This window comes from Anarrhichthys ocellatus, unplaced genomic scaffold (genome assembly GCF_004355925.1).
Source record: "Anarrhichthys ocellatus isolate YVR2014 unplaced genomic scaffold, GSC_Weel_1.0 scaffold1, whole genome shotgun sequence".
NCBI lineage: Eukaryota > Metazoa > Chordata > Actinopteri > Perciformes > Anarhichadidae > Anarrhichthys > Anarrhichthys ocellatus.
In genome coordinates this window covers 8,894,340-8,908,983 of record NW_022280031.1, presented here as the reverse complement: position 1 = coordinate 8,908,983, position 14,644 = coordinate 8,894,340, and the positions used below count along the sequence as shown (strand labels likewise).

Here is a 14,644-nt window from a genome sequence, read left to right as displayed (position 1 = left end):
TTAATTAGTGAGCTTTAGGCATGTCCGAAGGGCGGGATTTTGTTACCTTTGGATCCCTTTCCTCCTGTTTCCTTGTCCTTTAGCTACACCAAGTCAACTTGCTGTTGGCTGTAGCTTTTAGTGTAACATTTAGTGTACAGACATGAGAGTGGTATCGATTGTCACATACTCGACAAGAAAGCAAATTTAAGCAATTTTAATCAGTGAGTTTGTATAAATCCAGCCAAGCCATCGTGATGTAATAGCTGTCACATTGCAAGAAAACATTTAAAGGAGCACTTCACCAAAAATAACAACAATATCTTGGCAAATCTTTTATCTCAGTCATTAAGAAACTATTTGAATATGTTGCCAACGTATTGATCAGTGAAAGGACCAAACCTAAATACAGACATGAATCTGTCAGACTTAATTACACTAAAGCAACTAAACAACGTTCAGATGTATTATCGGTGAAATGACCCTTTAATCTGTTTTCAAGTGTAGTAAATGTTTGTGTAAGTGACAATCAAGCCACTTGTATAACACTTTGCCCCACCAACACTTCAGCCCATTGTGGTTGATGTTGCACGGCTGCTATAAAGACACCAAAAACCGACATCCTGACACGACCTCACACGTTCACTTTCTCTTCTTTGCTCTCTGAGCCTCGTCCCACGCTTTGGTTCAGTCTTATGATCGATCAAACTTCTGACCTGTTGATGTTTGTGTAAAAAAGGAAATCTTAATTGTGAATGTTTCGTGTTGTATCATTAATACCTGCTCCATTTTTTGTGAAAATGCTCACTTGTAATTAGCGCGATATTACTAAAACTTTACTTTAAAGACCTGTAAGTACTGAATAAACACAGTATCTCATACAGCAGATAGACCACACAGGGGTGGATTATATTACAGAGATTTTCAAAGAAAAAAACTATAGTTGATCTAAAGTCAAATGATATGCAAAAGCAAAACCTTATTTTTGTAAAAACAAATCCATAATCGCTTTTGTATCAATAGGATTTTCAATCTATGATTAACCCATTAATGCATTGCATAATTATGATATCAAACAAAACAGATTAACTGTGCTGTTCAATTTATCTGTTTCATGCTTTTATTCAATCTCATTTTGAGAAATCCAGGCTTGATTTTAAGCTTCAAAAGCAGCCAAAACGATTGTCGTGAATCTCAACAGAAGTGTTACAGTTTGACACGATAACATGGACATACACAATAAGCCATAAGCCATGTGAGGTATTACTAATTATAATGGTCGTTTAATCACTATGAATCAGTATACAGGTTGCATTTTCTTCAAAGAATCTGGAGTTTTCTGTACCGATACTGCAGTGTTTACCTAGATTCAGTGTACACCGAAAATGTATGAGTGAAAGCATTGATTTGTTTTGTTTGTTTTTCCAAAACTGTGTCACAATTTGCATATTTCCTTTAATTCTGATGGTCCTCAAAGGAATTATCTCTTTAATCCCAAATGCATGATCATTTTAGTGACAGTGCTTCAGAGTAATGAACATTATGTTGATTTCACCTTGGGCAACATGTATGGTGGTATTGATCTGTGCATGAAGTTAGCCTATAGCTCCTCAGAGTATCACCCACCCACCTCCACCTCTCATAGCATGTTTGTTCTAGTTGTTTCTATTTATTTCATGCTCGCATTATGTCATCCATTGTGTGTCTGGTGGTGAGAATACAAGAACAGTTGTGATGTCCTCAAAGCATGAGCAATACGTACGACCACTTCTTAAAGAGAGGACTCGTATCCCTTTGTATGCCGTTGAAAAGAGCATGAAAATGATTATCATAAGCATTATACCATAAGAAATGAACCCTAACGGCAGTTTAAACACGGAAAGAACCTCTGAATGTAAAAGCAAGTTCTATATCAATGGTTTTTTTGAGTTTACTGATAGAAAAGCACACTATTTACAAGACTGTATAAAGCAATATATGGCAAAGTAATGTGTTTGTAATAATAAAGCGCCATGTTTAAAACACAGTGTGTGTGTGTGTGTGTGTGTGTGTGTGTGCAGCACCTTCAGTAAAATAATGGATAACAAAGATCTAGAAACACAAAAGGGTAAAATAGTGACTCGATGCAGTAACTTCTGCTGTACGACTCACTTACAGAGTGTCTGTTTTTAGCCCTCCCTGAAGCAAAGTGTTGGTAATGAGGATTGCAACAAGTAGTTTTATTCATTAGTACTTCTCCCATCTGCTTCTTTCCACCTGGACACTTCCAGAAGAAACAGTAAGAGACAGAAATTGAAGGATCTGGGCCCGGGGTGGAAAACTTTCAGAGATCTAAAGACACGCTTGTGGTGTGCCCCTCATTAGAGGACCTATCTTTGATCTCTGAAGCATAATGGCCAATTATTTTTTTCACCTACAGTTTCCTGACTGAGATTTACAAGCATCCATATGAACTGGTAGTGTTTTATTAAACAGCATATGCACAAAAGTACTTGCAACATAATTCCTTGATGTTGGTGCCAACACCCTGTATTTAAATCTTCAGAGAGGAGGAATATTGATAAGATAATTGTCTGTGATGTTTCTGCAATAGAAACAAGTCAGAAATTGTAATTACATTAATAGGTCCATCTGTCAGGTACTTTGTATTTAAACACATTATAAAAACTAATGTTTATGTTAAAGAATAGTTGGCGTTGCATGTGAAAACTTTGAGCAGCGGCTGCAAAAATATCATAAAACAGTACGGAACACTGGCTTAGAAAGTGTTGTCATGGTTTGAACATAACAGAGGATAGGTCGACACTTTGGGATATACACTCATTTGCTTTCTTTGGATCAGGGGATTGATATCGCTCTCATGTTTGTGCAAATATAAAGCTACAGCCAGCAGCCATAAAGATTAGAAATGGGTCGGAAACAGGTAGCCTGGCTCTGAATGTAGTAGAATACGCCTCCCAGCACTTCTACAGCTCATTGATTAACACTGTGCATCTTGTTTAATCTGTAAGAAAACTGAAGAAAAGCTGCAGGTTGCCAACAAGACTCCAGGATATCACCGCACCCAGCAAAGAAATAGGACAGCACATAACCTCGGTAAAAGCACAACGTGTCATTTTTAGACTTGAGTTTTAATCAATCGAGATACAACATGTTAATTTGTGATCTTAAGAGGTGTTGGGTTTAATGTATTTACCTTTGGACAACAGGGTAGGTTCTTCAGAGTCTCCAGTCTAATCTAGCGGTAGTCATATAATAAATGGACAGACATGCGAGTGGTATAATTGATATCTTTCTCTAACCCTCACCAGGAAAACAAATAAGTGAATTTCCCATAATGTACAACTCTTGTACAGCTTGTAAACATCAAACTCTGCCTCAAAAGCAGACACTGCATAGTCCACACTATCAAAGCTGCAGATATTTGATCGGACATTCAGCACGCAGAGTAAAAATATATACCACTATGTGTTAAAGGACGTGGCACTCTAATAATATGTAGATCATTTTGACAGTGTTTTAAAAGCCATCGTAAAATTAGAAGTGTTCCAGAAACCACCAGTGCTGCACATTTCAGTACTTTTCATATCACATCCCCCACAGAAACACAGACAGTCTGTTGTCAGAACACAGCTGGTGGCTGACAAACTGTCCCCAAAGTGGCCGCCATGTCTGCATAATAAATCATGACATAAAGAGACGGAGACAAACAACGCAAGCTGGGTAATATGATGTACAAGCTCAACAGGGAAGGCCAAAACTGAGCATTGTGTGCTAAATTAATCGTAGAAATGAGCCTGATTTTATAATTCTGACTAATGATGTAGTGAGATTATGAAGCAGAAAATGTTTTCCTACATTTGGATTTACAAAATGATTGATTAGTGTCATAAAACCTCTTTGAACACTGAACTTGTTACCCAACATTTAACTTTAAAGATGCAGCTGTAATTAAACATAATAAAATCTCGATAGGTATATTTGCACAATGACATCTCTAAAGTGCAGTGACTGTAACATTTCAATTTTAAATCCAAAGTATGACATCATGTTCACGTTTGTTTGCCAACCCGGCCAGCTTGTAATTATACCAACACAAAGAGAGAGGAACATTTCTTGTTGCTGCTCTGCTGCTTTATGAGACAGTTTGCATTTGCTCTGACGTTTCAATTTGTCATTTGAAGATGAGCATGCATCTGAAAAAAATATCGTAGATCTTAAAATGAGCAAATGGGATGCTCATGCTTTTGTAATTAAAATGAACACAAAAGTGCAATTACTTAAAATAAAATGTATAGTCATTAGGTTCCGAGAACGGTGTAAATTAACATCTGCTTTTATCAGCAATAAAGCATGTATATGTTGCTACAGAGTTAATACTGTCCAACATTTAACAGTTATGAACAATAAATAGATCAGTTCGTCTGGTTTATCACTTGAAGGGACGATGGATGACAATCCAACGTCTACGCTGATGGAAGTTCGTGCTCCATTTCTTTTGAAAGCCGTGAAAAAACCTCCTCTGACCGAGTTCCTCTGGGGTTACCCGTCCACAGATTTTCAACGTGGTATCGGCAAAATCTCACAGGTTAGATTTGGGTCCACTATTGACTGGAATAGCCCTGAGTTCAGTCCGCATGCACAAGTACTCTCCGATTACAGCCATCAACGCCATACAGGCTACATTGACGAGCCACCAGGACAGGGCAGATGGAATATGAGCATTATAGATCCAGCAGCCAATCATATGGAAGAAATGCACAGTGACTGTGAAGTCCAGACACTGTTTCCCCCGACGGATGAAGAACCACAGACCGAGGGCGCTGCAGGAAAAATGACACAGAAAAGTTACGATAGAAGTCATGCTTATTTATGCTTCAGTTTTGTGTGAATGCAAAAAAAGAAATGATCCATTTTATTTTTATGTAAATAAATATAAGTTTCAGTGGTTTAGTCCCACTAGTGTAAAATCCTTTAATTGTGCAGTTGTGAATAAATCTGTTACGCTATTGTATCAAGAGATGACTGAACAACAGCATTTTAGTAAGAAGTGTTACAGCTCTCATCTCTTTGGATGTACAGAGAAAAAAAAAATAAGATCTGACTCACCAGGTAAGAGAGTTCAAGATGAATGCCATCATTGAGAGCCTGCCCTGCATTGTTGCAAAACCAAGGATCTTCCAAAGCAGAACAAAGAATTAAATACCATTTCCAGAGTCTAGAAATGTGCCACAAATATACGTCACGCAGCTGCTGGCAGAGATCCTATAACTTACTTCATAGCTGAAGATCTGGTCCAGTGACCGACTAGTTTGCACCAGACTGTCCACTCCAGCTAACCAAAGGCCCAAGAAGCTGTAGTAGATGCACTGCATCAACACAATCTGACTCACAATGAGGACCGGGTCCCAGATGTAGCTGCGGAAGTGACTGGCCATCGCAGACTGATGTTACACGTACCAGTGTATTAACAGCTGGCCCCAACTGTTACCAGCTGGGCCATCTAGTTCGACCCGGGTGTGAGCTCAGAATCTGAAACACAAAAAGTAAAACTTAATGAAATGTATTAACATATATCATGTCAGCCAGCTACACTGCTGTAAAGTACCGTATGAACAGTTGTGTCCTTATTTTAACAGATGGAATAAGAAGTATAGACTTAAATCCAAAAGAGCACTATTTTGGGTGTTGCATGAGGTAGAAGTGTTTGTAAAGTGAAGTGCTGGACCTCACAATGAGCTCTACTGTTAAAAAGGCAGTCAAATGAAATATCCTCTATGAGCTTATAAATATCAAGTGGTATTTAGTTCTTGGGGTAATCGGTGTGTGCATACCATGTGAATAGTTCAAGCAGTACAAACAGTCCTCAACTACCATACAAAATCAACTACGATCGTTACTTTGTCAACAGGCCAGGAATGTATTCAATGCAATAGTGTCCCTTTTTCATCTTTTATATCAAATTTAAACTTCAAATACACGGATAATCTGTAATTAATCAATCACAGAATATGAGGTAATGCAAAACTCCGCCTCTGTATGAGAGCATCTGCCCATGGTCAACTAGCATATCTATAAATAACTCTAACAGCAAATATATATATATATATATTATTGTGCGATTTCAGTAACAATCATAGACTGTATAGTTAACTCTGCATGTGATAACATAATAGGAAAGTGAAGGGTCCTTTCAATGTAAAATAAATACCTCGAGTAAACCTCCACTGGTGTATCTATCTAGCTTTGACTGAGTCAAGCACCTAGCTAGCTGTTAGCTGTCCACCACCACTAACACAACGTTTAGCAATGCTAACGTTGACATTCATGGAACGAATCACAGCCTGTTAGCTCAGTTCAGAACTCAAACACCTCCAGTGACATTCATTTAAAGCTAACATAAAAGCCAAGGCATTTAATTGTGGATGTAAACAACACCAACACTGTAGTAAGTTGTGTTTCTTGTCTAACGGTAAAGATAACCAACAAGTTACCCCATGTTAGCATGCGTGTTTTCTTTATTAGCGGCGTGTCAACAACAAAACCTCTGGACAGCTGATACAGACCTGAGCACCGGGTCACAGAGGTTTCAGGCTCGCCGTACTAACGATAACTTCTTCGGTTGCTTTACTGTTTTCAAAACTTTACTGTCAAGGCCTAACTAGTCATCGGTTGTACCTGGTTAACAACACGGAAGTCCCGCGGTGGATCCGGAAATAAAACTATACGCTATCAGTTTATTTTCAAAGTAAAACACCGTAGATGTATTACTGAGATGATTTGTACTGGTTTTCCCGCGAAATATGTTTTCTGCTAACAACCGATGGAGGAAATCTAATAATTATTATATGATAGTTACATGTGTGCTTTCTATTACGTACTCGATGTTTTTTTTATCCTTTTACGCTAGCGCAACGTTTATTTTTAAATCGTCATCGTTTTACTTTCCGTTGGATGTAACATTACGTTAAAGTCGCCTTTATAAAGTATCTTATATGCAGTATATGTATAAAATACAATTTTGTAATATGCAAATAAAGAAATGAAATATAAGTAAAATAATAATACACATGTAGGTTATGAAGATGTATTTATTTATTGATCGTGCTGTCAGTAACGTTATGTAATATAATTACAGAATAAAACAGTATAACAATTTCTAACAAGCACGTTTAATGGTATTCTTTAATAACGTTTTGTCACTTTGAACTTATTTTGAATGCAAGACTTAATTGTAACAGAATATATTTATATTGCATTATTGATACTTTTACCACAGTAAAGATTGCTTTGACACAGTCGCCGGTGGCTCAAAGCTGAATATAATGTGTGAAGTATAAACTGAAAAGATCCACATGTTTTAGTGCTAGCCAGTCATGAAGCAGCATCTGTTTTGTAACACGATACAGGCCGTTATGCAGGACAATGGTCAACAGACGTCGACATGCCTTTGCAGCTGAGTATACAGCAATGGCGGCTGGTCAATAAAGGGGGCTAGGGCGCCGCCCCACCTTGAGCCACAACAAATAAAATACAAGAAATAATCACAATAATAAACTATACAAATTGCCAATATTTGTGTTTTTGAAATATGGAATCACCCAGTAAGATGTGTAAAATATGATATCTGCGGTAAATATATGCTTTTCCTGCACGTCCCCTCCCGCCTGACTACACGTCCTCTCCGCGTGTGCACGTCTCAGCTGGCTGGGGCGCCTGCAAAACTGCCCCAAAGAGGCGGGTCTATGAAGCAGTTTAGCCAATGATGCTTTAATGCTGATTAAAGATACAAATGAGTGACATACAATTTAGCCAATCAGCGTTCTCAAGTAGATTCAACTTGGGGCAGAATCGATATATATTATTATATTATACCGAATTGTCTGTGAGGGTGACAAAAATAAGATGTCCTGACGTGTTTGTCAAAGTGTTATTTACTGCTTTTTTCATGTTGGAATAAAGGTTAAATATTTAACTGCAAAGTAGTAATGCGTGTTTGATACCTTCATTTTTTTGCATTAAATCATACTGGGATGTTTGCTGAAATTGATTGGATGTGGCACAGCCCTACATAGAACATGTTCCACCAGCCACCACTGGTATACAGTTAACCCTTGGAGTCATCAGGGTTAATATTTAACTCTTCATCCTATGTCACTAAATACTATAGACAAGACCCGGAAGGGTGTCGTGTGTAGTGTGACTCGTACCTACTAATTTTTAGAGTGAAGACAGAAACGCGATAATGTTCAGAGTTCGTGTGAGTGTGACAACAGTGCGACAACTAATAGAAATGAAAATTATACCATGCATCGGTGTACACAGGAACCTGGCATGTTTGCTTCGGTCTATGGGTAAGAATATTGTTCTTTATTGTGGTTTTAGAAGTCATTGGAGAACTTGGGTGAGAAATGAGTAGTAAAATCTACTTTGACTTGGAGTAAATGTGCTACGATGATACTGTATGAAGGTCTGACTGTGATTTATATGACCATCTGAGACCATTTATTCAGTGTAAACATTTTCAAAACATTTTCTAGAAATCACAAGTTTTAAGACTAGGGGCGTGTCTGTAAGGAGGCCTCTTTCTGCACCATTTCTCTTCATGATTGTTTATGAATCAGCAGCTCAAAAACCTTTTGAGGTGTGCAAATGTCCTTTAATAAAATGTGTGCAAATGTCCTTTAATAAAATGTGTGCAAATGTCCTTTTTTATTTCAAGATATTGCATTTTCTTTAACATTCTTGCTATTCTCTCATGAATTACTGCACTTGAGTCAGTCAAAACAACATAGCATACATGTCTCCTCATTGGCTTTAGTTAGGTGTATTTTGAAGAAAAGTACAGTAGAAGGGGACTGATCATATATCGGGTTAGTGATTTGATTCCAAGGTCCTCCTGTCCACATTCCAAAGCCACCTTAAACTGTACAATAATCTCGATGTATGTGGAGAAATGCTAAAGTGCTGTGGACAAAATCGTCCCCCACATGCATAAATGTTAAAATTCTTTTTTATTGGAGCTTTATCAACCCTCTGATACTTGACACACATTCAAATACTTTACCAATAAACCATTTGGAAAATCGCCAATTATTTTTTATTGTTTGTTTTCATAATACTTCAAAGCTCACAAGTATATTTTTCTTCTACCTCTAGGTGGAGTTCGGTGGAAGAGCAGCTTGAGACCAGCCCCCCTGTTAACAGCCACTCCTGTTCGTGCCCTCATCGATGAACAGATCAGCATCAAAGGATGTTTCCTGCCACCTCAGTGTCCCGTCACAGTGTGTGCTCAAATGCACAGTGATGATGGTGACCTGTGGGAGGCATTCGCCCATTATAACACAAATGCAGATGGCACTGTCAACTGTGAGTCACAGTACAGTATATTCCCTGTTGGATTATATGTCATGCTTTTCAAATTATGTAATAACTACAAATGTAATTGATACAATATGTGAAAGAAAACACAATAGTCGGATTAGAGATGTCAAGAAAGGGTTCATCATAAATGTTGGAAAACAGCAGATTTATACTTTTATTACTATGACCCCGCCATTTTTGTAGTTTTTTGCAGGTAGTAAACAAAACATATTCAGTTTCTCAAAACTAAAAGGAGATTTTAGCCACTTAAAGAACAAAAGGGCAATTAAGCAGAATACAGTTTTAACTCAATCAGCTGTAGAATTGGTTGACGAAAGTAACAAGTTAACATTGAATCTGTGTATCGTGGATGCAACTTTTAGAAATCAGGTTATTTGAGCCATTTAGACTTCTATGCAGGCCGTTGGTGATGTTCTTTACTTTCTGTTTCTCTGTCTCCTCAAAAGTGACCAGGGATCATTCAGTCGGGGGTTCATATTTGGGCTGTGAGCCGATGGGACTGTTCTGGGGACTGCAGCCAGCTCCTGGTTCAAGAGAAGGTTTGAGGTAGGTGATGAAAACAAGCTCACTGACAGCTGAAGAAAAAAAAAAACATTTGTGGCATCAAACCCAACTTTGTGTTGTCTTTTACAATTGTAGAAAAGCCCAACAACCTTCCACTAATAATAACAATCTAACTCAAACAATTAGTTGGTTCATATAAACAGACGTGGCTTTCATTCATTCTACATTTGAACCTTTCAGCAGTGAAATGCTGACCGCTTCCCACAAGTGTAACTCCCTCCAGCATCCTCCCATCTTAGAATTTAGGTTTGAAATGTGATATCAAAGCAATATCAACTCAAATCAATTTAATTATGTCTTGTTTAAATCTGTGTGATGTTCACACATAATTTTTCTTGAGCATTAAAGGAGAAGGGCCACACAGACAAACTCGAATGCTTGTATTTCTGCTACATTGATGAGCGTTTCCTGAGTGAAATGTGCTCTTTGTTTCAGGCTGAGGAAAACAAACGTAGAGACTCCATACGTAATGCTCATGTCCTTACTGGAGGGCCACGTGTCACCCAGTGAGAGACAGAGCACCAAGCTGGCTGCAATAACTACTGAGCGCCGGTACATGGCACCAGGTGTACGGAGAACAGAGATCCGCCAAGATGGAGTTGTGGGGACGTTGTTTTTACCACCTGGTGAGCACAAGATTTGATGAATTCACTCACAAATTTCTTTTTAAGACTGCCATGACTAAACAGCACCTACTTTACTGATTTCCTGCAGGCCCAGGCCCGTTTCCAGCTATGTTGGATCTGTGGGGAATGGGAGGAGGACTGGTAGAGTACCGCTCCGCCCTTTTTGCATCCAGGGGCTATGCTAGCTTTTCTGTTACCTACTTGGGGCACAAAGATTTGCCTGGCCCTCAAACCTCTATCAATGTTGGTGATTCATATTTCAAAGTAAGATAAGATGCTTCATTTCCTGCTTTATGCATCATATATGTCTCACTTTAAAATAGCTCCCATTTACTTTGTTTATTTTGTCATTCCTTTGAAATATCCTATCTGTTTGTTTGGACAGTCAGCATACCACATACTTCAAGAACATCGTCAGGTCTGTGCCGACAGAATTGGGATCATAGGTACCTCCTTTGGAGTCTACCTGAGTCTTAGACTTGCCACTCAGGCTGGTGTCAAAGTATGTCAGATAGTCCTTTCTCCGTCATCCATTTTGATCCACACAGTTTCTGGTGACTTGACATTGCCTTTAAACAGTTAAGGTTTTCTCTTCCAGCCATCCTGTTTGATTTGTATCAATGGACCAGCAGGAAGTACCGTCAAGCTCTATGATGCAGATGGCAGGAGTGAAAGCTCTGAAAGGTAATTAAAGATGCAATTTGTAGGATAATATTGGCAAGACATCACTGGGATTGTTGCAGGAGTCTATGGATCTGATCAGGGCTAGGATCAGGTGTGATACTTACGTCTATAGACAAATATACTGGTTTTGGTATTATAGATAAAATAGGGAATTGTTCATTTAATTGTCTAATCGATTAAGATCGAGTAAAATAGCTTCAGAGGCAGAAATGGTGTATCGCAGAGGTTGTTTTTAACAATTTCCCCAATGACTGATTATTGATATTTTCTCTGGTAACTTGTTCTTTTAGTGACCAGAAACATATGGTGTGTGATAATCAAGGCCATGTGAGTTTCAAACACATATCCTTGCCTGCAAACATTATCCCTGAGACCAAAGTGAAGGTGAAGACTTAACACTCCTGAATCTACCACAACATTATACACAATGCATATTGATATTTTGTATAAATAAGAGAAACTCTGCTCCGGAATGACATCTTGTGTTTTTACAGATAGAGCACATCGCCTGTCCATTAATGTACATACTGGGTGAAGATGACCAGAGTGCTTCAAGTATGGAGAATGCAAACCTGGTAGACTGTCTGTCTTATTTTACTGTTGTTGTTTTTTAAGTATTTCAAATTAATGACGTTGAAAAGCATTTATTATGTCACAAACAGTCAGTGCAAACCATACTTGATGATGTTTTGTTATATGTGGTATTTGTTAAGACAAACATTTGAGCAGTCTTGATCTCACACGCAACTACGTTTTAAATGTATTAGCTGTGAGATTCACTTTAATACTGTCGTTTATAGGCTCACCATAAGGTTATTGGTTGTATCGCTGAGCCCTTTTTTTTTGTCACCAGATCGAGGAGACCCTGAGGGATGCTGGTAAATCCCAGCTGTTCACCCTTTTGTCGTACCCCGGTGCCGGTCACCTGATTGAACCGCCTTACACACCAAATTCCAGACTGTCCCTGTGGAGCTTCAAACCAAAAAAACGTGAGCCTTATCCCAGAGCTGCATTTTTCCTTCAGCCAAATCTTATTTTATACTAGTTGTCATTACACTTTTAATGTTAGTTTTTAAAATAGAAAATGTAACTATTAAGTATTAATAATCGTAATGCTGTGTTGTTTCTCCTGCAGTGTTCACTCTGTGGGGGGGTCACCCGGCTCCCCACGCTGCTGCACAGGAAGATTCCTGGAAGAAGATCTTGAATTTTATGGGAAGTCATCTGAGACGGTAATCTGTGGTACATCTTGAGATAGAAAATATTGCCTTCTGACGAGTCATGACTGATGTATTGTCTGGTTTCAGGTGCGGCGATACCGAGTGCCATTCTAGTAAATGTATAGTTCTTCGTGTGTTATCATTTAATTAATGCAACAAACTTTTATACCAAATATGTAACAAAGAATCGTCTTCCAGTGTAGTCAAAATCGTCTCAGACACCTTAAAGAAATTCAGACACTTTTTCTGTAATCCTCAGATGTTTAATGAGTAGGCATGCAAATCAGTTACTACGGTTGTTTTTGGAGGAAAAGCTCTTGGCATGCTGAGGTAACCATGGCGACGAGGTTGATGAACTCTTTGAAGTCGATCTCCAGGTCTCCGTTCTGATCGAGGTCCGCAAAGAGCTCGTCAAGAGTGTCATTATCATGGATTTTCTGTTCAGCGGGAAAATTGAATGACAGTGAATCAGAATCATCTGCTGGCTATTTTATTTATTTAATATAACTCTGTACACTGTGACACCGTGAGGTTGAAATGCTCATTACACACCAAATAAAGAAATGATGCTCTGGCAACATTCCCAACGGTAACATGTGTGCATATTATGTTAGCTTTAAGCTCAGCAAGTATCTTAGGCTTATAATAATACATCATAACTTATTAGTTGATTTATAATTTGTACTATAATCTTCTGAATAACTATAACTATCAAATAAATGTACTCCAGTAAAAAGTACAATATTTGCCTCCAAAATGAAGTGGAGTAGAAGTAGAAAGTAGCAGAAAAAGGAAATACACAAGTACAAGTACCTTTTAAAATTGTACTCGGATAGCGCTTAAATAAATGGACTTAGCTACATTCCAATACAAGCCAACATAATGTATATCTAATTTAAAACAACACACATTTTAACTGTTGCACACTCAAAGTAGACATAAAAAGGACACACGCTTGTTAAGAGTGTGTTATCTTTAAGTTATACTGCAAAGTGCTGATAAACATGCCATTTTTTTTACACTTTTACTTCCATAACTCACCAGGATGAAATTATTCATCTCATTGTTGATAAGCTCTTTAAGATCTACTTTCTTCAGATAGCACTTGTGACTGGAGTATTTGTGGAAAACGTTGATTATAGTGATCATGCCACTCTCCAGGTCTGACATATTCTTCTTTGAGGCCTGCGAGAAACAATTTAAATCACAATACAAAAGCATATGTTCTACTCTAACATGAGGATGTCGTGATCAAACATTAAATACGTTGTAACACAATGCATTCACTTGACTTATCATACTATGTATTTATCATCTTGAAATATTTTAAATGTAAAAAGATTAAATCATTAACTTCACCATTAAGTTTCTTACCTCCATTTGAAGAAATGCGTCTGTCTTGTAAGGATCCTGCTGTAAGTGGGACTGATGGCTTATCCAGCAGTGTGTCAAAAGCCTCGCCCAGTTTACTGTGGACACTAAACTGTATTGATCAACCACACGAAGGTTTCTCATCTGCTGTGCTCTACGTAATGGACAACTAATGGACATCAGTGGTCAGTGATGTAAGTTTCTCCAATTAGCCGTGTGTGTGTGTGTGTGTGTGTGTGTGTGTGTGTGTGTGTGTGTGTGTGTGTGTGTGTGTGTGTAGTAGAGTATATGAACTGCTTAATGGGAGCATTTTCCTGTTTTCAATTTTGCATCTGCCACTTGTGGTCTGTTAAATGCTACTGTTGTTTTGAGTCTTGAATCTTCCGATAATGTCCAGCAAAAACTACCTTCACCACACATCAAAACTTCTTTGGGCACAAATAAGGTTCATTAATACATGACACTTATGTTGCAATAATAATCAGAAATAAGCTTATGTTTGTAGATCACCCTTTGTAACTCAAAGTTCCTTTACTGATGTTACACATCCACACCCATATTGAGTTACAAATATATATTTCCCCCAATTTTGGGTGTTAATAACCTCAAAACATTCTATACATCAGAGTGCATACAAAACAAGTAAATTGATATTATTTAGGCTTCTCGGAGAACATACTGTATAACCTTTGTAATATTCCTCCAAAAGAGCTGTGTGCTCTTAAATTATTATTAATTATTATTATAACTGCCCAAATATACACTGCACATGCACAGAATATGTTTGATTCCCCCTTTCTTCTGTCTTATAATCGT

General features: G+C 38.0%; 3 protein-coding genes across 4 annotated transcripts; 1 reads left to right on the top strand and 2 right to left on the bottom strand.

The window, feature by feature from the left end:
- Positions 1 to 2,428: 2,428 nt before the first annotated feature.
- sys1 (SYS1 golgi trafficking protein) lies at positions 2,429 to 6,681 on the bottom strand. Its single transcript, XM_031850741.1, has 4 exons — positions 6,546 to 6,681; positions 5,256 to 5,511; positions 5,089 to 5,156; positions 2,429 to 4,802 (listed from the first exon to the last, which is right to left on the bottom strand). Exons 2-4 carry the CDS (start codon positions 5,415 to 5,417, stop codon positions 4,562 to 4,564), a joined length of 471 nt encoding a protein of 156 aa, XP_031706601.1. The 5' UTR covers positions 5,418 to 5,511; positions 6,546 to 6,681; the 3' UTR covers positions 2,429 to 4,561.
- Positions 6,682 to 8,217: 1,536 nt separating this feature from the next.
- On the top strand, positions 8,218 to 12,999 carry LOC116384113 (bile acid-CoA:amino acid N-acyltransferase-like). Of its 2 annotated transcripts, XM_031848549.1 has the most exons (11): positions 8,218 to 8,333; positions 9,139 to 9,348; positions 9,810 to 9,909; positions 10,363 to 10,553; positions 10,642 to 10,817; positions 10,939 to 11,055; positions 11,152 to 11,237; positions 11,528 to 11,621; positions 11,732 to 11,812; positions 12,091 to 12,226; positions 12,373 to 12,999. In XM_031848549.1, the coding sequence occupies exons 1-11, from the start codon at positions 8,225 to 8,227 to the stop codon at positions 12,471 to 12,473; spliced, it is 1,401 nt and encodes a 466-aa protein (XP_031704409.1). In that variant the 5' UTR covers positions 8,218 to 8,224; the 3' UTR covers positions 12,474 to 12,999. The 2 variants fall into 2 exon arrangements, with proteins under 2 accessions (XP_031704409.1, XP_031704497.1); XM_031848637.1 differs by lacking the exon at positions 12,373 to 12,999 and having other exon boundaries at positions 11,732 to 11,792; positions 12,091 to 12,220.
- Positions 12,718 to 13,858, bottom strand: LOC116385454 (protein S100-B-like). The gene is made up of 3 exons (XM_031850986.1): positions 13,832 to 13,858; positions 13,499 to 13,642; positions 12,718 to 12,894 (listed from the first exon to the last, which is right to left on the bottom strand). The coding sequence occupies exons 1-3, from the start codon at positions 13,835 to 13,837 to the stop codon at positions 12,748 to 12,750; spliced, it is 297 nt and encodes a 98-aa protein (XP_031706846.1). The 5' UTR covers positions 13,838 to 13,858; the 3' UTR covers positions 12,718 to 12,747.
- Positions 13,859 to 14,644: the final 786 nt, after the last annotated feature.